Source organism: Taeniopygia guttata, chromosome 34 (genome assembly GCF_048771995.1).
Source record: "Taeniopygia guttata chromosome 34, bTaeGut7.mat, whole genome shotgun sequence".
Taxonomy (NCBI): Eukaryota; Metazoa; Chordata; class Aves; order Passeriformes; family Estrildidae; genus Taeniopygia; species Taeniopygia guttata.
This window is the reverse complement of record NC_133059.1, coordinates 4,040,516-4,064,785: the sequence shown is the minus strand read 5'-3', so window position 1 is coordinate 4,064,785 and position 24,270 is coordinate 4,040,516. Positions and strand designations below refer to the sequence as shown.

The following is a 24,270-nucleotide window of genomic DNA, read 5'->3' as shown; positions in this document are numbered from 1 at the left end:
TGCAGCAGAGGCCACACCTGTTCCAAGGAGGATTTCCAGGTTTTATTCCCGGGATTTGTCACCGCGTGTCCGGTGTCCCACACGTCCTGCGTCCATCCCGCGACGTCCCGGCTACGTCCGTCTCCTCCACGGGGACCCCTCCCTTCAGGCCCCCTCCCCCATTTTTGGGGGGCCCCCCCCGGGCTGGTTGGGGCCGATGTAGCGCAGGAGGGGCGCAGGGGGCCGGGCCAGCACCTCCTGCCCCACCAGCGGCTGCAGCACGGGGGGCACACGGACACGGCCGTCCTGGGGGTGGGGGGGGACACGGGGCAGGGTGAGCCCCACCCCCAGAGCCCCCAGACCCCCCGGGACCCCCTCAAAAACACTCACCGGGAGCTGGTTGCACTCGAGGAGCGCGATGAGCAGCCGGGGCACGGCGCAGGCGGTGCCGTTCACCTGAGGGGGGGGCCCGAGGTCAGGGAGGGCCTGGAGACCCCTCCCCAGAGGTTTTGGGGAGCATTTTGGAGGTCACCCACCGTGTGGGCGTGGCTCAGCTGGCCCCCCTCCCCGCTGTACATGATGTTCAGCCGCCGGCTCTGGTAATCGGTGCAGTTGGAAGCGCTGGAAATCTGGGGGGGAGAGGGGTCAGGAGATTTTGGGCACCCCCTCCTCCACTCCAGGGACCCCCCAAAATGAGGGTCCTGATCCGGCAGCAAGGGTGAGAATAAAGGGTGGGGGGCATCACCCTGGGCACCTCTGAATTTTTGGCGTTTTCCCAGAATTGTTTGGATTCTCCCCAAATCATTGGGGCTCTCCCAGAATTATCAGGGTTTTCCTCAAGTTATTCGGGCTCTCCCTGCGTTATTGGGGTCCCAGACCCACCCCCACAACCACCTCACCTCCCCAAATTTGCCTCGTCCGGGCATCCAGGCCTCGATGTCAAACTTGCGGTAGGCGGGGAGCCCCAACTCCTCTGTGGGCATGTCCAGGACACTGGCAGGGCCCAGGGGGGAACGTTAGGGGGGAGTTCAGAGTCCCACGGATTGGGGGAACACCCCCCCCCCAAAATCCCAAATCCCCCTCACCGGTAATGGAGCCCCAGCTCCGAGAAAATCTCCTTCTGGAGCCCCAGGAACTCGTCCAGCAGCTCCTCGCTCTCTGTCCCGCGCTCGGCCGCCGTCACCCCGAACATCTCCACCTTCAGGGGGGCACACAGGGTGAGCCCCCCGCCCTTCCCTCCCCAGTGCTCCCCCAGTGCTCCCCCAGTGCTCCCAGTACCTTGGTGAACTGGTGGACGCGGTAGAGCCCCCAGGGCTCGCGGCCCGTGTCGGTCTCCGTGCGGTAGCAGGTGCTGGAACACACGACCCTGGCGGGGGACGTGGCTCAGGGGGCCCCCAAAGACCCCAGACCCCCCCAGGGGATTGGGGTGGGTGGGACCCCCAGAAGGGGAGGGGGTCCACAGCCCCCCCGTACCTGACAGGCAGGTCCTGCAGCTGCACCGCATGGTCCATGAAATACCCTGGATGGGGGGGACACGGCGTGACCCTCAAATCCTCTGACCCCCCCTCCTTCTCTCCTTTTTCCGTCTTCTTCTCTAATTTTTATGATTTTTCTCATGTCCTCCCCATTTTCACCCATATTTTCCTCAGTTTTCCCAGTTTCCCCCCATTTTCCCCCATTTCCCACCTGCAATTCCCACCTCCGAGGTCCCGGCCAGGCACAGGTCCTCGAAGCGTGCGGGGTCGATGGTGTAAACTTGGGAGGGGGTAGCGCTGGGCTGGACCCCACAGCCCTCCTGGGGGGCACAGGGGGTCACCCGGGGCCCACAGAGGTGCCAGGGGGGTTCCTCATGGGGCTCGGGGGTCACTCACAAAAATGGCTCCTCGCAGCAGGTCTGGCACCGTCATAGGCAGGAAACCCTGGGAAAAAGGGAGATCGTGAGACTCCGACCCCCCCGGGTGCCCCCCAAACCTCCCTGGAGACCCCCAGACCCTCCCTGGATCCCCCTAGACCATCCCAGACCCTACCGGGATCCCCCCAGACCATCCCAGACCCTCCCTGGGGGCCCCCAGACCATCCCAGACCCTCCCTGGATCCCCCAAGACCATCCCAGACCCTCCCTGGATCCCTCCAGAGCTGCCCTGGACCCCTCCAGACCATCCCAGACCCTCCCTGGATCCCCCCAGACCATCCCAGACCCTCCCTGGGGGCCCCCAGACCATCCCAGACCCTCACTAGATCCCCCCAGACCCTCCCTGGATCCCCCCAGACCATCCCAGACCCTCCCTGGATCCCCCCAGACCATCCCAGACCCTCCCTAGATCCCTCCAGAGCCTCCCTGGATCCCCCCAGACCATCCCAGACCCTCCCTGGATCCCCCCAGACCATCCCAGACCCTCCCTGCTGACCCCCAGGTCCCCCCCACCTTGCTGAGCAGCTTCCGCAAGGTGAAGGTGACCAGGGCGTGCTGCAGCAGGGCCCCAGCCCCGCTCAGGTAATAGGAGCGATGGCCCGAGACGTGGGACAGGCGCCTGCACGGGTGGGACAGGTGTGGGACACCTGGGGACACCCCCCACCCCGCACAGGTACTGTGAGCATGGGACACAGGTGGGACAGGGGTGTCCCCCCTCCAGGTGTCGCTCACCTTTGCCGGATGATGTCCAACCCCTCCCCCAGCTCCAGGTGTCCCTTTGGCTTGAAATCAAACACTGGGGACAGGAGGGGGAACCTCCGTCACCTTTGTCACCTTTGTCACCCCAGGCTCTCCAAACCCACCCCCCCCAGACCCTTTCCCCATCCAGGGACCCTTCTCCTCCTTCCCCCACAACAAAAACCATCCCCAGGACCCCCCAAAACCCCTCACCTGGTTTCTCACCAACCACCTCGAGCAGCCGGGCCTGACTCTGGTCCCCAACGGGCTGGGGGGGGAACAAAAGGGAGTTTGGGGGCGCCAGGAACCCCCCAAAACTCTGCAGGCCAGAGGGGGGGTCAGGGGAGTTTCAGGGGGATTTTTGGGGTCTCACCACTGCAGGGTGGGTTCTGCTGAGTTTTGGGTGATTTTGGGGAGGTTTTTGGGGGTCTCACCACAGTGGGATGGGTTCTGTTGGGTCTTGGGTGATTTTGGGGAGGTTTTTGGAGTCTCACCACAGCGGGGTGGGTTCTGTTGGATTGGGTGGGTTTTGGGTGATTTTGGGGAGGTTTTTGGGGTCTCACCACAGCGGGGTGGGTTCTGTTAGGCAGCTGCAGGGCCCCCAGGTAAAATCTCTGCTCCAGGTCAGACTCCTCAGCCTCCAGCACCCGGAGCTGCTCCCGGAGGCTCCGGCCCCGCTCCCGCAGCGCTGCCAATTCCGGGTGCTGCCAGAGGGCCACCGTGAGGGCGCGGAGGGCCACTAACCCCCCCCGGGCCCCCCCAAAATTTGATTCCTACCGTCTTGGCTGCTGCCTTGTCGTGGGAGGCCTGTGGGGGGAAAAAGGAGTTGGGGTCCTTGGGGGTCTCGGGGGAAGAGAGGGAGTCTGGGGGGGTGGGGATTATGTAGTGGGTTAGGGGGAAAGGGAAGGGGGTCCTGGGGGGTTCCAAGGAAGACCGAGTGGGGACTTTGGGGGTCCCAGGGGGGACTGAGTGGGGTGTTGAGGGACTTTGAGGGTCCCAGTGGGGACTTTGGGGGTCCCAGGGGGGACTTTGGGGGCCCCAGGGGGGACTGAGTGGGGCGTTGAGGGACTTTGGGGGTCCCAGGGGGGACTGAGTGGGGCGTTGAGGGATTTTGGGGGTCCCAGAAGGGACTTTGGGGGTCCCAGCGGGGACTGAGTGGGGCGTTGGGGGATTTTGGGGGTCTCAGGGGGGACTTTGGGGGTCCCAGGGGGGACTGAGTGGGGCGTTGAGGGACTTTGGGGGTCCCAGCAGGGACTGAGTGGGGCGTTGGGGGATTTTGGGGGTCCCAGCGGGGACTTTGGGGGTCCCAGGCGGGACTGAGGGTTCCTGGGGTGGGGTCTCACCATGATCTCGCGGACCCCCTGGGCCACGCGCCCCTTCTCCGCCTCCAGCCGTGCGATGCCATCGCGGACCTTCCCCAGCCGCGCCCATGTCCGTACCTGAGGGCGAACGGGGGGTGGGCGTGGCTCAGGTGGGCGGGGCCGGCCTCGCCACACAGGCCACGCCCCCCGCCGTTCCCGCCACTCACGATCTCCCTCAGCGCAGCGCCCCCCAGCGGCCCGCGCCGCCGCTCCAGGTCGCGCTCGCTGAGCGCGGTCACGTCCAGCTGCGGCCGCGCGCTCAGCCCCTCCCGCGCGTGCTCGTACAGGCGGCTCCGCCCGGTACCGGCACCGGGAGCGGCACCGGGAGCGGCACCGGCACCGGGAGCGGGACCCGGGCCGGCAGCGGCCCCCGCGGCCCCGCGCCGCCCGCCCGCCGCCGCCGCCGCCGCCAGCAGCGCCCTGCGCGCCGCCATCTTGGGTACCGGTGACGTGCAGGAGGAGGCGGGGGCGAGGCCGCAGCTTTGGCCACGCCCCCTCCCGCCCCGGCCTCCGTCCCGCAGCGCTGCGGGTTTGGTGACCCCGGTGACCCCCCCGGTGACCCCCCGGTGATCCCCCCGTGGCACCAGTGGCACCCCAGTGACCCCCGCCGTGACACCCCGGTGACCCCGGTGACCCCCCCGGTGCCCTGAACTCCTCCCCCCAAGTCCCCAGATCCCTCTCCAGGTTATTCCCATTGCCCCTGGCCTCCTTCCACTGCCCAAAGGCCCCTTCCGAGTGCCTCCAGTACCCCCACAACCCTCCCAGTTCCACCACAACCCTCCCAGTTCCACCACAACCCTCCCAGTTCCACCACGACCCTACCCAGTTCCACCACGACCCTTCCCAGTTCCACCATGACCCTTCCCGGTACCCCCACCAGGACTCCACACCACAACCCACATCACCACCAAATTTTAATCCATAAAAACCCCAGGGCCAGCGCGTGGGTGACCCTGAGTTTGGGCTGGCTTTTGGGTGATTCTGGGGAGGTTTTGGGGTCACCCCACCTGAGGCTCCCCCTGAGGGTCCTGGGGAGCCTCATCCCAGGCCGGGCGCATTCCCGGGACCCCCAGGCCGCGGTCCCCGTTCATTTCTTGGCCTGCACGTGTGCGCAGTCAAACTTTCCGCGCACCACGGTGAGTTTGACGCCGGGCAGGTCCTGGGTGCGCCCGCCCTGCACCAGCACCATGTGGTGCTCCTGCAGGTTGTGGCCCTCGCCGGGCACGAAGGCGATCACCTCACGGCCGGTGCTGAGCCGCACCCGCACGCACCGGCGGTTGGCCGAGTTGGGTTTCTTGGGCTTTCGGATCAGGTTCTTCAGCACCACGCCCTTGATCTGCGGCCGGCCCAGCGTGGGCCCCGCTTTGCGGGGAGGGGGCGCGGGGCGGCCCTGCCGGTGCATCTGGTTCAGCGTGGCCATGCCGGCCGAAGGAGGACGGGGCGGCGGCGGCGGGAGGAGCAGCCCCGGAGCTGCGGAGGGGACACGGAGAGGGCTCAGGGGGTGCTGGGGGGGGCGGCGGGTTTTGCGGGAGAAAGGGGCATTTACGCACTGCAGCGCGCCAGCGAGGCAGCGGCCCGAAGCGCGGCGCGGAGCGACATCTGCGAGGCTGTGAGGGGAGAAGACACGGTCAGAGCGGTCTGGGGAGGGCACCGGGGAGCGGCGGAACCGGAGCCCGCACGTTCCCCTCAGGGCGCCGCCATCTTACCCAGATCCGAGCGCACCGCGCTGCGATTGGGCAGCGGAGATGCCAGTCGCCGCGATTCGTGCGGTGATTGGTTAATGCCGCCCTGGTCGCTGGAGACCCGCCCTCTGAGCAGCAACTTCCGCGTTGTGCCGCGCCCCTCCTCCGCAAAACCCCGCCCAAAGCCGCTTCCACGCCCGAATTCAGCTTCTCCCCGCCCCAGGCCGCGCCTCTTTGCGCATATATGGCTCCTTACCCGCCTCTCCTTGCCCATATTTGGCTAGCCACGCCGCTCCCACCCGTGTCCCCGCCACTCGTGGGCGCGGCCTGTCGCCGCGGAGACGCGGGCGTGGGAGGACCCGGATGTGGCTGGATCCCAACATGGCGGCGGCGGTCGAGTGAGGCCTGAGGGGGCTCGGGAGGGATTCGGGAATTCCGGGGGGATCCGGGCTCTGGAGACCCCCCCAGGGCCAAGGAGTCACTTGGTGATGGAAAAGGGTGGCTGGGGGTGGGCTTGGGGGCAGTTGGAGGCTGCCCAGATCCCTGGAGGGGCGGCAGCAGCAGCGCTGGGAAAGCCTGGAATTCCTGGGGAGCATCGGGATATGGATCCAGCCGCCCCCCGCCCCAAAAACACCCCAAAAGGGGAGGTCCGGGCTGCTCCTGAGGGAATCCCGTTCTTCCCGTGCAGCGCTTTTCCCGGAGCACCTGGAACGCGGAGCTGAGGCAGGACAGTTTTCCCTTCGCGGAAGGTAGGAAGAGAATCCAGAATTAATTCCCCGAATTTCTTATCCCACGGGGATCTGGGGGTCTTCTCCCTACGCTCCTAGCCAGCCCCAGAGCCCTGCGATGGATTTTTTTCCTGTGGATTTGGATCAGGAACTCCAAGGCAGAGGGGCACTGGAATTCCTCAGAAATGCCCTAACTCCTCAAAAACAGCATTTCCCCTAAAATGAAATGCCCTAACTCCCCAAAAACAGTGTGTCTCCTAAAATTAAACGGCCTAAAACTCCTCAAAAACAGTGTTTCCCCTAAAATGAAATGCCCTAACTCCCCCAAAAACAGCGTTTCCCCCAATTTTGGCCCAGTGGGAAGGGAATTGCCATCCCCACTGTTTTTTTGTGGTGTTACTGTCAGCATTCCTCAACTGAAAAGGAGAAAAAAAATCCAAACAAGCCTCTGGATTTGTGCTTTCGTTGCATTTTCCCTGTAATTTAGTGAATTTTCAAATAAGCAATGGTGAGATAGAGGGATTGACCAGCGGTCGGCTTGGAAATAAGTGGAAACTTGGTTTATGGGAAGTATCCAGATGTGGAAAAGATCCAACAATCGTTTGGAAATGGCCAAAAACTTCCCCGTCCCGCCATTCCCTGCTGGGTTTGGGGCTAAAAGATGGGAATTTGGACACCAACATCTCATTAACAGCTGCAGGACAAGCAGGAATTTCTCCGGAGTTTCCAGGAGGAAATTCCAAGGATATTCCTGCCCGTGGCTTTAATTAATCTTTTAATTTGTTCGTTTCCCGTGGGATAAACCCTGGGTTCCCTGGAGCCCTGGGAGGAATGTCTGGGTTTTCTGGAGGTGCTCCCGAACCAGCCCCAGGAGGGATTTTCCTGGATTTTGGTGACCTGGATCATTATGGATGGACGGGATCGTTACTGATTAATTGGATCGTTGTTAATTGGCCCTTCCTTTGCCCCCGAGCCGGAGATTCCCGACGTTCCTCCCTCCCTCTCCCTGCACTTCCAGCTCCGGGGAAACTTCCTGCTGCAGGAAAAGAGCTGAATTCCGCCAGAATTCCTCTTTTTCCTCTTTCTTTTACACTTTCCCCCTTCTTCTCTCCTTCCCTGCTTCTCCTTTTCCCACTCCTTCCTCCTTTCCCTGCTCTCCCCCTTCCCTCCCATCCTGGTTTTCCCGGTGGTCACGGAAGCTTTGAGCGCTCCGTTCCCTTTTCCCAGGAGTTCGCATCTCCCGGGTCCCTTCCCGGATTTTTTCCTGTTCGCCTGAGCTTTGGAGGTTCCTTGTGGGTCGCCAGATTCCTGGAATTCCGGGATTCCTCTGAGCAAAAGCCGACACTTCTCCTCCTCTTCCTCCTCCTCCTCCTCCTCCTCTTCCTCCTCCTCCTCCGGCAGATCCAGCTGGGCCAGTCCAACTCGCCTTTCCCGGCCGGCCTCGCTTTCCCGGGATCGTGACCCCTTTGCGGGTTATCCCGGCATTCCAACCCAGGGGCTCGAATCCCGGGATTCCCACCTGGAATACCGTTCGGGACCGCCCGGCGCCGCTTCCCGCTCCGGTTTATTTTTTTTTTTTTAAGGAAAACAACCCCTCGGAGCAGCCCCGACCTGCTCCCAGCAGGATCTGGGATTCTGGAGCTCCAGGGATCATCGGGATCGCCCTTGCGGATCAGGAAAACGCGCTTTCACCCATTCCGACGGAATTCCGGGAGTTTTTGGGACGCTTTGCTCTGTCCCTGTTTCTGCTTTCCCGAGGATCCCGAATTCCCGCCGGGGTGGGGGGGCCCGGAGGTGGAAGTTTGGAAATTTTTCATGGAAGATGTGGATTTGGAGGGTTTGGAGTCTCTTCCTGTTCTGGCTGACAGCAGGAAAATAATTCCCCAAGAGGAGAAATCCGGCTCAGGGATTTTCCAACAGAGACTTTGGCTCTTCTCTCTTCTTCCCAAAAGCATCAAGCCCAGCATGAGTTTGGGATTCAGGGAACTTTAGAGGAGAAAAAAAAAAAAATCCAGGAATAAGCGGTGGGAATACGAGGTAAGTTTTTCTTCTGGTGGAATTTTCCCAAAGGGAAGGCTCCAAGCCCAGCTCATCCTGGGGGAAAATGGAGCAGTTTGGGGCAAAAAGAGGAGAGATGGGATGGATGGACCAGCTCCATACAGGGGAGGAAAAATGGAAATACTGGAATTTGGGAAGCGGGATGAAGCCAAACTCTGTGTCTGGAATGCTGTGGTGCCACGCTGGGCATTTGTTTTCCTGAAATTCAACCAGCTCCAGTGTAAAAATCCTGAAGTTTGCTGAAAATCCCATTTCAGTCCCGTCCTGGACGCTCTCCTGCCCAGTAACATCTGATTTTCCTGGATTTGGGCTTTATGGAGAGGCGTGAAGTGCCTCTGTGCCCATTTTTTTCCATTTACTTTTCCCTTTCTTTTTCATCTCAAAGCTGCCAGCATGATTCCCACCAGGACACAGCCTAAATGTCATTGATTGGAGGGAATTTGTGGGATTTTGTTGGGAATTTTAGGAAAAACATGAGATTATTCCGCCCAGTGTGTATTCAGTTCCTTGTTAATTGGTAACTAATTAAACCCCGCTGGGATCCCAGGAATGCGACCTGGGAAGGGCTGAGGAATAAGTTCACCCCTCCTGGCCCTCATCAATCCCTCTGGAATTCTTCTGGACGTCTCTGCCTCTGCCAAGTGCTGCTGGTTTTTCCCCCAACCATCTGAAAACGAGAGGGGTTTTGGGGTGAAATCCTGTGGATTTGGTGTCCAGACGCACCAGATCCTGCACCTCCCTGACATCCTGGCTGACCTGGACCATCCTCGGATATTTCCCATGGAACTCGCAATGGGAAAAGCCCAAATGCAGCAGAATTTAATCCTCCACTCAAAATTCAGTGTCGATTTCCCCAAACCAGGAGAATTTTCCATCCGGAAGTGGGATTTTGCAATCCGGAGAGGATCCCAGCAGCGTCCTAGGGAGGTGGAAGGAGGGATGAGCAGGGAAAATGGAAAATATACAGAATTCCGACCGTTTTTGGCTGGAGTCGGAGTGGAAGAGGAGAAAAGCTTCATGATGGATCATTGATTAAAGGAGAAAACCACAAAGATTGGGAAAAACAGTGAGAAAACCTTGGAAGCAGTGGGATTCTGGAGTCTGGAAAATGGGATTGAGCCGAGGAGCTGAAGAAAAGTAGGAGGAAATGGGGAAATTGCCACTGAGAAAAGCAGTGAAAGTGGGGAAAATGGACCCACCTGAGATCCATGGGATTTTGGGGCCATTCCCAGAGGGATTCATGCCCCCACTGGGATCACGTTACCAAAACCTTCCCAGCTCAGTTTGTTCTTGGCCTGGAAACGGCAGAAAAATATGGAAATCAGCCAAACTCTCGGATCCTGCCCCAGAGCACTGATCCTGGCGCTGGGATCCCAGGAAAAGCAGATTTTTTTGTGGCTTTTTGGGTGGTTCTGGTTGGGTTAATGGATTACTCCCATTTCCCGGTGGGAATTTCTGGTGCCCCTGGTGTTTCCAAGCTTGGACTTGGGGGAAAAATGGGGAGTAACTGGATAAAAGTGGGAGATGTTGGAGGGGAGTGGATAAAAACCATTCCAACAGTGGGATTTTCGTGTCTGATCCCATCCATCCCAAGGCGTTTCATCCCAACAACGTTTCCATTCCGTTCCCACGGCAGGATTTGGGCGCCAATCCCGTTCCCGGGGACATTCCCCGTTGTGACCCCGGATTCCAGGGGCGGCTCCCGTTGCCAGGGCTGGATTTCGGGGGCTGTTGCCATTCCTGGTGCCAGCCCCCGCTTCTCTCCCCCTAACCCCGGGGTTCTGGGCCCCAATCCCGTTTCCAGGAGCGCGTCCCGGGCCATGTTCTCCAAGAAGAAGAAGCGGGTGGAGATCTCGGCGCCGTCCAACTTCGAGCACCGGGTGCACACGGGGTACGACGCCTCGGAGCAGCGCTTCACGGGGCTGCCCCGCCAGTGGCAGGGGCTGCTCGAGGAGTCCGCCCGCCGCCCCAAGCCCCTCGTGGACCCCGCCTGCATCACCGCCATCCGTGGGGCCCACAAGGTGCGGGGAACCGGGAGCGAGCGTCGGAATTCGGGGGGAGATGTGGGGCGGGGAGAGCGTGGCCATTCTGGGTTTGGGGTCTTGGAGGAGGTAACAGGGTTCTGGGTGCTCTTTGGGGCTGGGCTGGGTGCAGTTTGGGAGTCTGGGAGCACGGGGATTTTGGGGTTGTTTGATGTTCAGGGGTTGTGGAGCAGGTAGGGGGTTGCCAGCTGCTCTTGGGGCTCTAAAAGCCAAACTGGGAGGAATCGGGGGGTCAGGGAGGTGGGAGCTGGGTCCCCCTGCCTTTCCTACCTCCCAAAAAGACAATTTAGGGGAGTCATGGACCAGGGGCTTTTGGGATCGTGGGTCAGGGAGGGGGAGGTGGGGGCTCATTCAGTCGCTGGGCTGGGTTTGGGGGAATTTGGGGTCTTGGAGTCCTGGATGCTCTTTGGGGGTCAAACTGGGAGGAATTGGGGGGGTCTTGGGGCAGGGTCCCCCAGGATAGGTGTGCTGAGACTCTTCCCCACACCTGGAGCCAGCCCACCCCTTGGGAACTCGGAGTCATTGCCACCGGATCTCTTCCCCATTGTGTGTGTCCCCAGTTGTTAAAGTCCCCCATATTCCCACATCCCCCCCATTGCCACATCCACCCATTCCCACCTCAGTTCTGATGCCCCCCCAATATTTTGGGACCCTCCCAGCGAGGCTAGACCCCAATCCCTGGGGAGCACACAGGATCGTCTGGGGCTCTGGGACTCTTCCCGGAGGGACACCCCAGCCAAACCAAACCCCCTCCCCTCTGCCTCCCCTGCCATCTTCCTGCAGCCATTCCATGTCATCTTTCTGTTGTTTTTTTTTTCCTTTTTTCCCCCGTTTCCCCCATGTGTTTCCCCCTTCCCGCAGCCCATCGTACGTGGCTCCAAAGGCACCCGAGATGGGACCCCCGGGGGCCGGGACAGGACCCTGGCATGGCTCCTGGACGAGCTGGCGGCCGTGTCCGTGTCCCGCTCCAACTCCCTGCGCCAGGACAGCCCCCCCTGCCCCTCCCGGTACCCCCCGGAGAACGGCCTGGCCCCGGGGCCCCCCCGCTCCCGCCCGGAGCCCGGCAAGAGCCGCCGCAGGGACCCCGAGCCGAGCCCCCCGCAGTCCCGGCAGCGGGAGGAGCCCAAAGCTGCGGCCGGGCGGGAGCCCCCCAACCCTCACCCTCAGCCCCACCCCCCCGGGGGCCGCCCCAAATCCAGCTCAGCCGGAGAGGGGCCCCCCCGGCCCCCACCCCGCGAGCAGCGCCCGCTCTCGGGGCCCGACCTGCGGCCCCCCGACATTCCCGGCGCTCCCGGAGCGGGACTGAAGACGGCGCCCGGACGCCCCTTCCACACCTATCCCCGCGCTGACACCGACCCCAGCCGGGGGGGCAGTGCCCAGGTAAAGGGGTGTCCCCAGGCCTCTCCTCATCCTCCTCTTCCTCCTCCTGCTCTCCTTCCTCTTCCAGAGTGGGTTCTCTGCTCCTCTTCCTCACGGCTTCCTGTGCTCCGCTGGGATCAGCAGCAGCTTCCTTCCCCAGTTAATTCCTCTTCTTCTTTTTCTTCTTCCTCCTCCTCACTGTGCTTGCCACGTTCTTCCTCAGAAGCTGCTCCTCTTCCTCGCAGCTCCCCGGAATCGGGATGTGCGGGGGGCCACCACCTCCCTTGCCGGTGCTGCGTCCTTGGCACCAAAACAGTTTCTTCTTCCTTGCTCTGCCTCTTCTCTTCCTCCTTGGAAGCAGCTCCTCTGCTCCTCTTCCTCGCAGCTTCCCTTGTCCCAGTCAGAATCTGGTCCCAGGTGCTGCATCTGTGGCTCCGGCATCTCTTCCTCTTGCTCCTTCCCTCTGGCCTGTGCCCGGAGGCCCCAGCGCTGGCCCCCGACATTCCCACGGGAATTCCAGGGGCTGACACCCCTCTCCCCTGTTCCCACAGGCCGAGCACCACCCGGGACGCCCGCAGGAGGGGACCCCCAACGGGCCGGTCCCCGCCGGCGCTCCCGGTGCCTCCCACGCCCCCGGCCCCCCACGCCCCAAAGCCCCGGAGCCGCCTCCCCCGGCCGCAGAGCCCCCGGCCCCGCGGCCCCCCGGCCCCGCGCCCGCCCCGGCGGCGGGGCCCCAGCGCGTGTCCCACGAGCAGTTCCGGGCGGCGCTGCAGATGGTGGTGGACCCCGGCGACCCCCGCACGTACCTGGACAACTTTATCAAGATCGGCGAGGGCTCCACGGGCATCGTCTGCATCGCCACCGTGCGCGGCTCCGGCAAGCTGGTGGCCGTCAAAAAGATGGACCTGCGCAAGCAGCAGCGGCGGGAGCTGCTCTTCAACGAGGTGAGGGGGGGGCAGCCCTGGAGACCCCTTGAGAGCCTTGGGGACCCTCAGGGAGGGAATTCGGAGGCCCTCAGGAATGCCTTGGATCCCTCAGAGCCCCTCAAAGCCCCTCCAAGGCCTCTTGGTGACCCACTAGGGACTTCCCGATACCCTGGGGACAGTCCCAGGCTCCCATCCCCGTGTTCCCCCTCGTCCCAGGTGGTGATCATGCGGGACCACCAGCACGAGAACGTGGTGGAGATGTACAACAGTTACCTGGTGGGCGACGAGCTCTGGGTGGTTATGGAGTTCCTGGAGGGCGGCGCGCTGACTGACATCGTCACCCACACCAGGTGACCTCGGGGGGCGGGGGTTGCGGGGGGGGCAGAGGTGACAGGGTGGTGGTGGCAGGGTGGTGACAGGGTGCCGTCCCCAGGATGTCGGAGGAGCAGATCGCGGCCGTGTGCCGCTCGGTGCTGCGGGCGCTCGCCGTGCTGCACGCCCAGGGCGTCATCCACCGCGACATCAAGAGCGACTCCATCCTCCTCACGCATGATGGGCGGGTAGGAACACCCAGAAATCCCCCCAGACCTCCCCCCGATCCTTTGGGATCCCACCCTGACCCTGAGCCCGGCCCCACTGGCAGGTGAAGCTCTCAGATTTCGGCTTCTGCGCCCAAGTGAACAAGGACGTGCCACGGCGCAAGTCCCTGGTGGGGACTCCTTACTGGATGGCCCCCGAGCTCATCTCACGCCTGCCCTACGGCCCAGAGGTGGGTCAGTGGGCTCGGGGGAGTTTAGGGGGTCCTGGGGGTCATTAGGGGGTGTTCAGGGTGGGTTTTTGGGGGGTTTGGCGTGGGCATGTGGGCCCCCAAGCTCATCTGCTTTCCCTGCCACCTTGAGGTGTCTTGTGGGGAGGTTGGGATGGGTTTGAGGGTGCCCAGGATGGGTTTAGGGTTGCCCAGGGTGAGTTTGGGGAGCGTAGGGTGGATTTAGGGTGGGTTTAGGGTTGCCCAGGGTGGGTTTGGGGGTACCCAGCATATGTTTGAAGGGCTCCAAGTGGCCTCCCCTCCCGACCCCTCCATCCTGGATGCTGTATATTTGGGAGGAGGGGCATGGAGTGGGTTTGAGGGGCTCCCCCCAACCCCCTCCTCATTTTTGGGGTGACCATCCCCCCCCCAGGTGGACATCTGGTCTCTGGGGGTGATGGTCATCGAGATGGTGGATGGGGAACCCCCTTATTTCAACGAGCCCCCCCTCAAAGCCATGAAGCTGATCCGGGACAATCTTCCCCCCCGGCTCAAGAACGGCCACAAGGTAACTCTGGGGGAGCCCCCCCCCGTTTCTGGGGAGTCCCAGGGGGTGTTTCACACGCCCCTCTCGTCCCCCCAGGTGTCCCCATCCCTGAAGGGGTTCCTGGAGCGGATGCTGGTGCGGGACCCAGCGCAGCGGGCGAGCGCCCCGGAGCTGCTCCGCCACCCCTTCCTGGGTGTTGCGGGCCCCCCCGCCTGCATCGTGCCCCTCATGCGGCAGCACCGGCTGCGGTGAGAGCCCCCCTGCCCCGGGGGAGACCCCCGGCCCCCTCCTGCTCCTCCTCCTCAGCAGCACCCCCAAACTGGAGCGGGACTGGGATGTTCCTGAGGGACACCGGCCCCCCGACCTGTACTACTGAGCTGGGGAGCCCACAGCAGAGATTTTGGGGGGGAAAGGGGGGGTGGCTGTCATCCCAGAGATTTGGGGATGCACGAGCTCATCCTGGTCCCTGCTGCCTTTGGGACCCATTTGGGGCATTTCCCCCTTTTTTTGTTTTTTTTTCAGCCCTCTGTTTTCTACCCCCTTCGGGCACTGGGGTCTGCCCCCCCCTAGATCTCCATGCGAGGGGGTCCCCAAAACTACAGCCCCACCTCTCCCCACCACACCACACTACTGATTCGGGGTGCGTCCCCCCCTGGGCCTCCCTCGCCTGTTTTTGTTGATTTTGGGGTTTTTTTTTCTTTTTGTTGTTGTTGGTTCCTTCCCCCCGGAACTCCCCCCTGCCTCCCCCGGGGGTGTTTTGTTTTTTAACAAAGCGATATTTATATGGTCGGGTTTTGTACCGCGTGGGATGGGGGGGCCTCGGGGGGACACGGGGTCCCCCGCAAATTACACGTGTCCTTTTGGACCCCCCGTGTGCTGTGTGGTTCTTTGGGGGGCGGGGGGCACGGGGACCCCCCCAATAAAGGACCCCCAGGCAGGAGCTGATGCTGCCTCAGGGCTTTATTGGCTGCACAGGGGGCGGGGGGCTGCGGTGGCCCACGGCACATGCGGGGTCTTGGGCTCACGTTGGCTCGGCTCGGCTTGGCTTGGCCCCGATGGTGAATCTTGGCCAGTGCTGCTGCGCGTTGGCTTGGCTTGGCCCGCGCTGGCTTGTGGCGGCTCAGCTTGGCTCACGTCGGCACCTCGCAGCCAGCTCGGGGTTGGTTCGGCCCACGTTGGGTCAGGTGAGCCACGCTGGCTGCTCTTGGCCCGCGATGATGCACAGCGACGCGTGCTGGCTCGCGTTGACCCGTGCTGGTTCACGTTGACCTGCGCCGGCTTGCGTTGACCCGCGCCAGCTCACCTTGACCTGCGCTGGCTCACCTTGACCCGCGCTGGCTCGCGCTGACCCGTGCCGGCTCACCTTGACCCACGCTGGCTCATGTTGACCTGCGCTGGCTCACGTTGACCCGTGCTGGCTCACGTTGACCCGTGCTGGGTGGCGTTGACCCGCGCTGGCTCACGTTGACCCGCACCGGCTCGCATTGACCCGCGCCAGCTCACCTTGAGCCGTGCCGGCTCACGTTGACCCGTGCTGGCTCGCGTTGACCCGTGCCGGCCCACACTGGCTCACGTTGCCCCGCGTTGCCTCGCGGCACATCCCGCTGCCCGCCCTCAGCCCCGCTCCCGCCGCCGCGCCGCCCCGCGCTGCCGCTCACTTGCAGGTGCAGTAGAGGGCCCGGATGGCGTTGTTCCAGTCCCCGAAGAGCCCCCGGCGCACCTCCTGCAGCCGCGGCACCGCGCCCGCGCCGAAGTGCTGCGAGTTGCCGCCCTTGGCCCGGCGCGACCACACGGTGAGCTCGCACCTGGTGCCCACCACGAGGGAGGAGGCGTGGGCGGACCACCCACGGGGCATGTAGGGCATGTCGCTGCCCGGCAGCACCTCCAGCGCGTCGCCGGCGCAGCACTGGTCGTAGTAGGGGCTGTTGTCAGCGTAGAGCAGCGCGCACAGCTGCGTGCCGTTGTCGGGGCGCAGGTCCGCCGCCGTGGGGCATTGGGCCTGCACCCCCCGGCCCAGCGCGGCCACCGCGGCCACCAGCAGCACCAGCAGCGCCGACGCCATGGCTGTCACCTCCCGGGCCGCGCCGGGGCCTTCGCCGCGCAGTTATAGCCCAGCCCAAGGCCACCGGGCAGGGCCGCCTGGGAGGGGACTCAGGTGTGTGGCAGCGCCCCAGGAAGGGACACAGGTGTGGGGGTCCCGGGTCTGCAGCCCCCCCCCACCATGGGGACACAGGTCTGGGCGGGTCCCGGGTCTGCAGCCCCCCCCACCATGGGAAGGGACACAGGTGTGGGGGTCCCGGGTCTGCAGCCCCCCCCACCATGGGGACACAGGTGTGGGGGTCCCGGGTCTGCAGCCCCCCCCATGGGGACACAGGTGTGGGGGTCCCGGGTCTGCAGCCCCCCCCCCCATAGGGACACAGGTGTGGGGGTCCCGGGTCTGCAGCCCTCCCCCATGGGAAGGGACACAGGTGACCCCTCCCGGGTCTGCAGCCCCCCCCCATGGGAAGGGACACAGGTGACCCCCCCGGGTCTGCAGCCCGCCCCCATGGGAAGGGACACAGGTGACCCCCCCGGGTCTGCAGCCCGCCCTCATGGGAAGGGACACAGGTGACCCCCCCCGGGCCCCCCAACCTCGCTGCGGCCTTGGGAAGCAGGGAGGACCCAAGGCCAGGCTGGGGCCCAGGTGCTCTGTATGCAAATGAGGGCATAATTAGCCGGGGCTTTTGCTGGTGTGCTCCGCCCCTTGATTGCATATTCATGATCCCGCCCTTGCCTCGCTGAGACGGTCACCATGTCAACCACAGGGGGGCGGGGATTGTTGCCTCATTAGCATAGCCCCGACCCGCCCACATTGTGGGATGTTGGGGGTGGGAGAGCCTGGGGGGGCTCGTTCTGGGCTGGGACGCCCCCCAGGAAATAAAACCCCCTGTCCCGGGCAGGAACCCCCCGCAAAAGACAGAGGGGATCCCCCCAGTAAGAGCCCAGCCCCAAAGTGAGCCTGACCCCCCCCCCGGCCCCTCCGAGCTCCCACCCCCCCCATTCACACTCGCGTTTCTGCCCCGGGGGGGCCACAGGTTTTTAATGTAAAAACTCGTGTTAAACACTGCGGGGGCCCGAGGGGGGCGGCTGGTGGGGGGGGCGGCGTTTTGGGGGGGGGAGATGGGGAGGAGCTGAGGAATTTGGGGGAGGGGGGGAATGGGGCTGGGAGGGAAATGGGGGGGCTGGGGGCGCCCCCCCAGGGTTATCCAGACCAGCCAGATAGGAACCCCCGGGTCGAGTTTGGGGGGGGGCAGAGGCCACGGGAGGGACACACGGGGGGGTCCCCAGGCATCCGGGGGGGTCCCCCTTTTGCCCCCCACCCTCCCCCACGTGGGGGGGGTTTTTTGGGGGGAGGGGGCTGCGGGTCTCGTGTCATCTGTGCAGAGATGTCGGGGGCGTGCGCGGGACCCCCCCGGCCCGGCCGAAGGCACCGCGGGGGGGGCGGGCCGGGCACGCGCGTGGGGCGGGGGTGGGGGGGGGGCACACAAATTTTGGGGCGCACACACAAGTCCCAAGTGCGCATCTCGAGGGGCGAGGTGGGGGGCACACGCGCGGGGGGAGCCACAGCTTTCCGTATCCGGCCCCCCCCCCCGTCGCGGGGGCGCCCCTGTCACGGTCCCCACGCGTGCGACGGCGCCCGAGTATGTCGGGGTCCCTACGCGGGATTTTGGGGGGAAAGGTTTGCATACAGGTGCCCCCAGGGCGGGGCGGGGGGTTCACCTGGCGGGTTCCCGGTGGCACCTGGTGGCACCCACGGGGGAGCCCAAGTGGGTCCGGGGGGGCCACCCGGGCGCGCTTTGGCGCTCCCTGGACCCCCCCCGCGCCCCCGCAACCACCTCGGGGGGGTCCCACCGCCGCCCCCCACCCAGGAAGATCCCGGGGGGGCTCCAGTGGGTGCTGCCGAAGAGGGGTCCCGAGAGGGCGCCGGGGGGGGGGAACTCCCCCCGTGCCCCCCCTCACACGGTGCTCTCCAGCATCCAGTGGGTGCTGCCGAAGGAGGGGCGCAGGGGGGGTCCCAGGGGGCTCCCCTCGGGCGCGTCCAGCCGCGGCAGGGACCCGTGGCGCCGCGGCCGCGCCCGCCGGGGGTAGCTGTGGCTGGGGAACAACCCCCGCGCCCCCCCGGCCGCCACCGGGGGCAGAGGGGGCAGCGGGGGCAGCTCGGGGGTCTCGGCGGGCCGGGGGCCGCCGTTGGTTTGGGAGCAGACGCTGGTGAGGGCGGGCGGGGGGCGCCGCGCCCCCGCCGCCGCCTTCCAGCGCGCCGTGAGGATGAGGATGAAGACGAGCACGGAGGCGGCGATGGCGGCGCCGATGACGATGATGACGGTGCCCCCCAAGAAGTGGGGCCGCGGCGGCGCGGCGCAGCCCGGCGGAGCGGCGGCCGTGGCGAAGGAGACGCAGCCGAGCGGGCGGGGGGCGGCGGGGGGGTCCCCGACCACGCGGAGCGCGGACACGCAGAGCTCGTACTGGCGGCCCGGGGCCAGGTCCCGCAGCACGAAGGTGCGGCTGGAGGGGGGCAACAACCTGGGGAGGGGGCGAGGGGAGTCGGGGGAGGAGCGAGACCCCCCGCACCCCCCCCGCAGGAAGCCGAAAACCCGTCCAGGACCCCTCGAAGACGTGCCAGAGAGTGCCGGGATCCCCCCAAACACCTCGAACACACCCCAGAGACCCCCGGGACGCCCCTGAGTGCCCCTAGGACCTCACCGGGGAACCCCTGAAGCCCCCCAGAGATAAAAAATTTCCTTGACATCCCCTCAGAGCCCCCCGGGACCCCCCCAATACCCACCCGAACATCCTCCCCCACAATCCTCCGGGACACACAGATCCCCCCCCCCCCCGGAGCCCTCAAGACCACCCAAAATCCACTTGAAGCCCCCCAAGCTCCCCACCAATGCCCCAAACCCCCTTGAGCTTCCCCCGGGACACCCAAGACCCTTCCCAGACCCCTCTGGAGACCCACAGGGACCCTCAAAACCCAGCAGAGCTCCCCCCAGAGCACCCTGGAGCACCACGGGCGTCCCCAAAACCCACTGGAGCCGCCCCTAGACCCGCCCCAGACCCCCGGGCGCCCACCTGTAGACCAGGGCATCGTCGGCCGAGCTGTTGTACTGGATCTGCACCATGCGCACGCCGGGCACGTGGCGCTGCGGCAGCCACCGGATGCGCGCCGAGGACCCCGTCACCTCCGCCGCCACCACCCGCCGCTCCCCGGGCCCCCCCCAGGTGTCATTGCCGCCCGCTTGGGCCATATCCGAGGGTCCCGGCCCCGGCTCCGCGGCCGCGGCCTCCCCGTCCCCGTCCCGTCCCCGCGGCACCGGCAGCGGCACCACCACGACATCGACGCGCGCGGCCGCCTCGCCCGCGGCGTTGGCGGCCACGCAGGTGAAGCCGCCGTGGTCCCTCAGGGTGGCCACGCGGAGCTCCAGGGAGCCGTCGGCGCCCACCGAGCGCCGGGAGCCGTTCTGCACCACGCGCCCGTCGGGGCCCAGCCAGTGCAGCGCGGGCGGCGGGTCCCCGACGGCGGCGCAGCCCAGGCGCAGCGGCTGCCCCTCGGTGACCGCGGGCGGGTGCGCGGCCGCGGCGGTGACGGCGGGGGCCCGGCAGGTCAGCTCCTCCTCGGGCACGGCGCCCAGCAGCCGCCCGGCCAGCGGCGCCGGCGTGGCGCAGGTCTCCAGGCGGCCCGGCTGAGCCACGCGGCGCAGCCACAGCAATTCGCAGTTGCAGTGCAACGGGTTCCCCCCGGCCGCCAGCGCCGGCCCCGGCGGCCCCGGCACCGGCGGCAGCGCCCGCAGCCGGTTGGCCGTCAGGTCCAGCCGGGCCAGGCGCGGCAGCCGCGCCACGGCGCCGGCCGGCACCCGCTCCAGCAGGTTGTGGTCCAGGGTCAGCGTGGCCAGGCTGCCCATGGCGGCCACGGCGTCCCAGGGCAGGGCCGGCAGGTTGTTGTGCGACAGGTCCAGGTCCTCCACGGTGGCGGCGAAGGCGGCGAAGGCGGCGGCGTCGATGGCGGCCAGCTGGTTGTTGGCCAGGATGAGGTGGCGCAGGCTGGCCAGCCCGCGCAGCTGCGGCCCGCTCAGCGCCGGCAGCCGGTTGCCGTCCAGGTGCAGCGCTCGCAGGGCGCGCAGGTCGGCGAAGGCGCCGGGGGCCAGGCGGCGCAGCCCGTTCCGCGACAGCGTCAGGTGCACCAGGCTGCTCATGTTGGCGAAGTCGGCGCGGCCCACGGCGCCGATGAAGTTGTCGGCCAGGCGCAGCTCCACGGCGCCGCGGTCCAGGCTGGGCGGCACGGCCAGCAGCCCGGTGCGGGCGCACAGCAGCGTGGGGCTGGGCGCGGCCGCGGGGCACAGGCAGCGCGGGGGGCACCGCGGCGACGGCGGCGACACCGGGACCCCCGCCCCGGACACGGCCCCCAGCACCACCAGCGGCACCAGCAGCTTCGCCATCCCCGCGGCCGCGCCTGCGGGGGAACCCAGGGGTCACAGCGGGGTCACGGCGGGGTCACGGCCAATCCCGGCCACAAGATCCCACAGCACACTGCTAAATTCCAGTGAGATCCCAGTGAGATCCCGGTGAGATCCCGGTGAGATCCCGGTGAGCTCCCAGTGAGATCCCGGTGAGCTCCCAGTGAGATCCCGGTGAGATCCCGGTGAGCTCCCAGTGAGATCCCAGTGAGATCCCGGCGAGCTCCCAGTGAGATCCCAGTGAGATCCCAGTGAGATCCCGGTGAGATCCCAGTGAGATCCCAGTGAGATCCCGGTGAGCTCCCGGTGAGATCCCGGTGAGCTCCCGGTGAGATCCCGGTGAGATCCCAGTGAGATCCCAGTGAGATCCCAGTGAGATCCCAGTGAGATCCCGGTGAGCTCCCAGTGAGATCCCAGTGAGATCCCAGTGAGATCCCAGTGAGATCCCGGTGAGATCCCGGTGAGATCCCAGGGAGATCCCGGTGAGATCCCGGTGAGATCCCAGGGAGATCCCGGTGCTCCCAGGGAGATCCAAATGAGATCCCAATGAGATCCCAGTAGATCCCAGTGAGATCCCAGTGTTCCCAGTGAGATCCCAGTGAGAGCCCAGTGTTCCCAGTGTTCCCAGTGCTCCCAGTGCTCCCAGTGCTCCCATTACCTCCTCTCAGGGCTCCATCCTGGTCCTGTCCAGGCGTTGCCGTGGGGCCTGTGGTGACAGGGGACAGGCCAGTACAAACCAGTACAGACCAGTATAGGTTCACACCCATCAACAGGGACCAATACAAACCAGTACGGACCAGTACAGGTTCACACCCATCAACAGGGACCAGTGCGGACCAGTATGAACCAATACAGACCAGTACAGATTTACACCCACCAATAGGGACCAGTACAGACCAGTACAAACCAGTACGGACCAGTACAGATTCACATCCACCAGTATGGGCCAGTACAGACCAGTTGAGCAGCACACAGCCCAGTTCAGCCCAGTACAGCCCCACACACCCCAGTAAGGCCAAATCCAGCCCAGTTCAACCCAGTCTGGCCCAGTTCACCCAGTCTGGCCCAGTTCAGCCCAGTTCAGCCCAGTTCGGCCCAGTTCAGCCCAGCATCCCCTGCACACACCCCCAGTGTCCATTCCAGGTTAATGCGGCCCAGCACATCCCAGTACATCCCAGTATGGCCCAGTATGGACCAGTACAGAAGAGCACAGCCCAGTACAGACCAGTACGGTACAGCATCACCCAGTAAAGATCAGAACATCCCAGCATGGCCCAGCACAGCCCAGTACAGCCCAGTACATCCCAGCACAGCCCAGTATGGACCAGTACAGAACAGGACATCCCAGTATGGCCTATCACAGCCCAGTACGGGCCAGTACAGCCCAGTACGGGCTAGTACAGACCAGTATAACCCAGTACAGGACAGCACAGCCCAGTATAGCCCAGTACATCCCAGTATGGCCCAGTACAGCCCAGTACAACCCAGTACATCCCAGTATGGCCCAATACAGCCCAGTATAACCCAGTACAGGACAGCACAGCCCAGTATAACCCAGTACATCCCAGTATGGCCCAGTACAGCCCAGTACAACCCAGTACATTTCAGCATGGCCCAGCACAGCCCAGTATAGCCCAGTATGGCCCAGTACAGGCCAGTACAATGAAGCACAGCCCAGTGCAAACCAGTACATCCCCATACAGACCATTACAGACACTGCCCAGCCCAGTACAGCCCAGTATATCCCAGTACAGCCCAGCACAGCCCAGTACGGCCCAGCATGGCCCGGTATAACCCAATACATCCCAGTACAGCCTAGTACAGCCCAGTACAGCCCAATATATCCCAGTACAGAGCAGTACAGCCCAGTATATCCCAGTGCTTCCCAGTATGGCCCAGTGCAGGCCAATCCAGCCCCAGTACATCCCAGTATGGCCCAATGCAGGCCAACCCAGCCCCAGTACATCCCAGTATGGCCCAGTGCAGCCCAATCCAGCCCCAGTACATCCCAGTATGGCCCAGTGCAGCTCAACCCAGCCCCAGTGCCTCCCAGTCCCTCCCGGCCCCCCGGCGGTACCTGGGGGGGCTCAGCCCACCGACGCTCCCATCGCTGCTCCGGGGGGGGGGGGGGGCTCGGGCCTTGCCCTACCGCGGGGGCATCGGGGGGGCACCGGGAAAGGGGGGGGGGAACGGGAATTGGGGCGGGGGGCACCGGGCCCGGCTTCACCGGGATGGGGAGGGGTGGTGGGGGTGGGGGGGGATGTCGGGAATCACCGGGATGGGACCGGGGGAGGGGAGAGGGGACCGGGATGGCGGCGGGGGGGACACCGGGATGCGGGGATGGGGGCCGGGATGGAGGGAGCGGGATCCGGGATGGAGCCGGGATGCGGGGATGGAGCCGGGGTGGATCCGGGATGGAGCCGGGATGCGGGGATGGAGCCGGGAATGGATCCGGGGCGGATCCGGGATTCGGGGATGGATCCGGGATGCAGCCGGGGATGGATCCGGGATGGATCCAGGCGCAGGACGGCCCCGGGAGCGGCCGCCGGGCTCGGGGTGCGGGGGGCCCGGAGCAGCCCCGGACCCGCCGCCCCGGAGAGGCCCCGGTGAGGCCGCGGCCGCCGCTCGGAGCCGCAGAACCGGCGGGGCGGGGCCGGGCGGGGCCGGGGCGGGGCCGGGCGGGGCGGGGCCACGGCGGGAGCGCGGACAGACGGACGGACACGGGGATGGACACGGGGACACGGGGATGGACACACGGACAGACGGACGGACACGGGGATGGACACACGGACAGACGGACGGACGGACGGACGGACACGGGGATGGACACACAGAGGGGATGGACGCGTGGACAGACAGACAGACACACGGAGGGGATGGACGCATGGACACAGGGATGGACACACTGACAGGGGAACATGGGGATGGACACACGGACACGGGGATGGACACACGGACACAGAGATGGACACATGGACATGGGGCTGGACACACGGACACGGGGATGGACACACGGACACAGGGACCTGGAGATGGACACACGGACACAGGGACATGGAGATGGACACGGGGATGGCCACAAGGACACAGGGAGGGACACATGGACACAGGGATGGACACGGGGATGGACACACTGACAGAGGGACATGGGGCTGGACACATGGACACAGAGATGGACACATGGACACGGGGATGGACACACGGACACAGAGATGGACACACGGACACAGAGATGGACACATGGACATGGGGCTGGACACACGGACATGGGGATGGACACACGGACACAGAGATGGACACGGGGATGGACACACGGAGAGACAGACAGACAGAGGGACACACACGCAGACACGAATGGACCCAGGGACACAGGGACAGACACACGGACACCAGGGACACTGAGGTGCACTGGGGGACACTGGGAGCACTGGGAGACACGGGGCCAGGAGCACTGGGGACACTGGGAGATACTGGGGGATACTGGGGGATACTGGGGGGGCACTGGGGGACACTGGGGGATACTGGGGGATAGTGGGGGGGGCACTGGGGGACACTGGGGGACACTGGGGGGCACTGGGGGACACTGGGGGATACTGGGGGATAGTGGGGGGGACACTGGGGGACACTGGGGGACACTGGGGGGCACTGGGGGGCACTGGGGGGATACTGGGGGACACTGGGGGGCACTGGGGGGCACTGGGG

At 65.1% G+C, this 24,270-nt stretch overlaps 5 protein-coding genes and 1 long non-coding RNA gene across 13 annotated transcripts; 1 reads left to right on the top strand and 5 right to left on the bottom strand.

Annotated features, from left to right (window-relative positions):
- Positions 1 to 20: 20 nt before the first annotated feature.
- SARS2 (seryl-tRNA synthetase 2, mitochondrial) lies at positions 21 to 4,444 on the bottom strand. 4 transcript variants are annotated; one of them, XM_041712449.2, is made up of 16 exons: positions 4,158 to 4,443; positions 3,973 to 4,068; positions 3,407 to 3,436; positions 3,193 to 3,333; positions 2,843 to 2,897; positions 2,624 to 2,687; positions 2,405 to 2,510; positions 1,851 to 1,898; positions 1,666 to 1,774; positions 1,453 to 1,498; positions 1,258 to 1,330; positions 1,065 to 1,177; positions 879 to 972; positions 516 to 608; positions 370 to 435; positions 21 to 285 (listed from the first exon to the last, which is right to left on the bottom strand). In XM_041712449.2, the coding sequence occupies exons 1-16, from the start codon at positions 4,422 to 4,424 to the stop codon at positions 145 to 147; spliced, it is 1,542 nt and encodes a 513-aa protein (XP_041568383.2). In that variant the 5' UTR covers positions 4,425 to 4,443; the 3' UTR covers positions 21 to 144. The 4 variants fall into 4 exon arrangements, with proteins under 4 accessions (XP_041568383.2, XP_041568382.2, XP_041568384.2 ...); XM_041712448.2 differs by having other exon boundaries at positions 1,258 to 1,345; positions 4,158 to 4,442; XM_041712450.2 differs by having other exon boundaries at positions 1,258 to 1,345; positions 2,405 to 2,538; positions 4,158 to 4,297.
- A 447-nt stretch (positions 4,445 to 4,891) lies between these two features.
- Positions 4,892 to 5,961, bottom strand: MRPS12 (mitochondrial ribosomal protein S12). Its single transcript, XM_030262622.4, has 3 exons — positions 5,697 to 5,961; positions 5,541 to 5,597; positions 4,892 to 5,460 (listed from the first exon to the last, which is right to left on the bottom strand). The coding sequence occupies exons 1-3, from the start codon at positions 5,944 to 5,946 to the stop codon at positions 5,078 to 5,080; spliced, it is 690 nt and encodes a 229-aa protein (XP_030118482.2). The 5' UTR covers positions 5,947 to 5,961; the 3' UTR covers positions 4,892 to 5,077.
- A 20-nt stretch (positions 5,962 to 5,981) lies between these two features.
- PAK4 (p21 (RAC1) activated kinase 4) lies at positions 5,982 to 14,942 on the top strand. 4 transcript variants are annotated; one of them, XM_072920828.1, is made up of 11 exons: positions 6,016 to 6,070; positions 6,361 to 6,421; positions 7,628 to 8,437; positions 10,263 to 10,479; positions 11,362 to 11,880; positions 12,411 to 12,803; positions 13,002 to 13,135; positions 13,219 to 13,345; positions 13,429 to 13,554; positions 13,964 to 14,098; positions 14,174 to 14,942. In XM_072920828.1, the coding sequence occupies exons 4-11, from the start codon at positions 10,279 to 10,281 to the stop codon at positions 14,327 to 14,329; spliced, it is 1,791 nt and encodes a 596-aa protein (XP_072776929.1). In that variant the 5' UTR covers positions 6,016 to 6,070; positions 6,361 to 6,421; positions 7,628 to 8,437; positions 10,263 to 10,278; the 3' UTR covers positions 14,330 to 14,942. The 4 variants fall into 4 exon arrangements, with proteins under 4 accessions (XP_072776927.1, XP_072776929.1, XP_072776926.1 ...); XM_072920826.1 differs by lacking the exon at positions 7,628 to 8,437 and having other exon boundaries at positions 5,982 to 6,070; XM_072920825.1 differs by lacking the exons at positions 6,016 to 6,070; positions 6,361 to 6,421; positions 7,628 to 8,437 and having other exon boundaries at positions 9,667 to 10,479.
- On the bottom strand, positions 8,938 to 9,748 carry LOC140681282 (uncharacterized). The gene is made up of 2 exons (XR_012052496.1): positions 9,658 to 9,748; positions 8,938 to 9,377 (listed from the first exon to the last, which is right to left on the bottom strand). It is a non-coding gene; the product is annotated as an uncharacterized lncRNA (long non-coding RNA).
- A 77-nt stretch (positions 14,943 to 15,019) lies between the features above and the next one.
- SYCN (syncollin) lies at positions 15,020 to 16,176 on the bottom strand. Its single transcript, XM_041712453.2, has one exon. It carries the CDS (start codon positions 16,137 to 16,139, stop codon positions 15,732 to 15,734), a length of 408 nt encoding a protein of 135 aa, XP_041568387.2. The 5' UTR covers positions 16,140 to 16,176; the 3' UTR covers positions 15,020 to 15,731.
- A 952-nt stretch (positions 16,177 to 17,128) lies between these two features.
- Positions 17,129 to 23,276, bottom strand: LRFN1 (leucine rich repeat and fibronectin type III domain containing 1). 2 transcript variants are annotated; one of them, XM_041712563.2, is made up of 4 exons: positions 22,646 to 23,276; positions 21,227 to 21,274; positions 19,187 to 20,564; positions 17,129 to 18,637 (listed from the first exon to the last, which is right to left on the bottom strand). In XM_041712563.2, exons 3-4 carry the CDS (start codon positions 20,548 to 20,550, stop codon positions 18,073 to 18,075), a joined length of 1,929 nt encoding a protein of 642 aa, XP_041568497.2. In that variant the 5' UTR covers positions 20,551 to 20,564; positions 21,227 to 21,274; positions 22,646 to 23,276; the 3' UTR covers positions 17,129 to 18,072. The 2 variants fall into 2 exon arrangements, with proteins under 2 accessions (XP_041568497.2, XP_041568496.2); XM_041712562.2 differs by lacking the exon at positions 22,646 to 23,276 and having other exon boundaries at positions 21,227 to 22,546.
- Positions 23,277 to 24,270: the final 994 nt, after the last annotated feature.

What these genes read in the sequence shown, in the direction of transcription:
- SARS2 (XM_041712448.2), bottom strand. Translation starts at nt 4,424, where the DNA reads ATGGCGGCGCGCAGGGCGCTGCTGGCGGCGGCGGCGGCGGCGGGCGGG. An exon ending in TGCGGAAGCTGCTCAGCAAG is followed by an intron (nt 1,899 to 2,404) that starts GTGGGGGGGACC and finishes CCTTTTTCCCAG; the next exon opens with GGTTTCCTGCCTATGACGGT. An exon ending in GAGCTGGGGCTCCATTACCG is followed by an intron (nt 973 to 1,064) that starts GTGAGGGGGATT and finishes GGGCCCTGCCAG; the next exon opens with TGTCCTGGACATGCCCACAG.
- MRPS12 (XM_030262622.4), bottom strand. Translation starts at nt 5,946, where the DNA reads ATGGGCAAGGAGAGGCGGGTAAGGAGCCATATATGCGCAAAGAGGCGC. An exon ending in CGCGGTGCGCTCGGATCTGG is followed by an intron (nt 5,598 to 5,696) that starts GTAAGATGGCGG and finishes CTCCCCTCACAG; the next exon opens with CCTCGCAGATGTCGCTCCGC. An exon ending in TGCCTCGCTGGCGCGCTGCA is followed by an intron (nt 5,461 to 5,540) that starts GTGCGTAAATGC and finishes TCCCCTCCGCAG; the next exon opens with CTCCGGGGCTGCTCCTCCCG.
- PAK4 (XM_072920825.1), top strand. Translation starts at nt 9,667, where the DNA reads ATGGGATTTTGGGGCCATTCCCAGAGGGATTCATGCCCCCACTGGGAT. An exon ending in GGGAGCTGCTCTTCAACGAG is followed by an intron (nt 12,804 to 13,001) that starts GTGAGGGGGGGG and finishes CCCTCGTCCCAG; the next exon opens with GTGGTGATCATGCGGGACCA. An exon ending in GGCTCAAGAACGGCCACAAG is followed by an intron (nt 14,099 to 14,173) that starts GTAACTCTGGGG and finishes TCGTCCCCCCAG; the next exon opens with GTGTCCCCATCCCTGAAGGG.
- SYCN (XM_041712453.2), bottom strand. Translation starts at nt 16,139, where the DNA reads ATGGCGTCGGCGCTGCTGGTGCTGCTGGTGGCCGCGGTGGCCGCGCTG.
- LRFN1 (XM_041712562.2), bottom strand. Translation starts at nt 21,335, where the DNA reads ATGGGTGTGAACCTATACTGGTCTGTACTGGTTTGTACTGGCCTGTCC. An exon ending in GGATGGAGCCCTGAGAGGAG is followed by an intron (nt 20,565 to 21,226) that starts GTAATGGGAGCA and finishes GTTCCCCCGCAG; the next exon opens with GCGCGGCCGCGGGGATGGCG. An exon ending in GACGATGCCCTGGTCTACAG is followed by an intron (nt 18,638 to 19,186) that starts GTGGGCGCCCGG and finishes CCCCCTCCCCAG; the next exon opens with GTTGTTGCCCCCCTCCAGCC.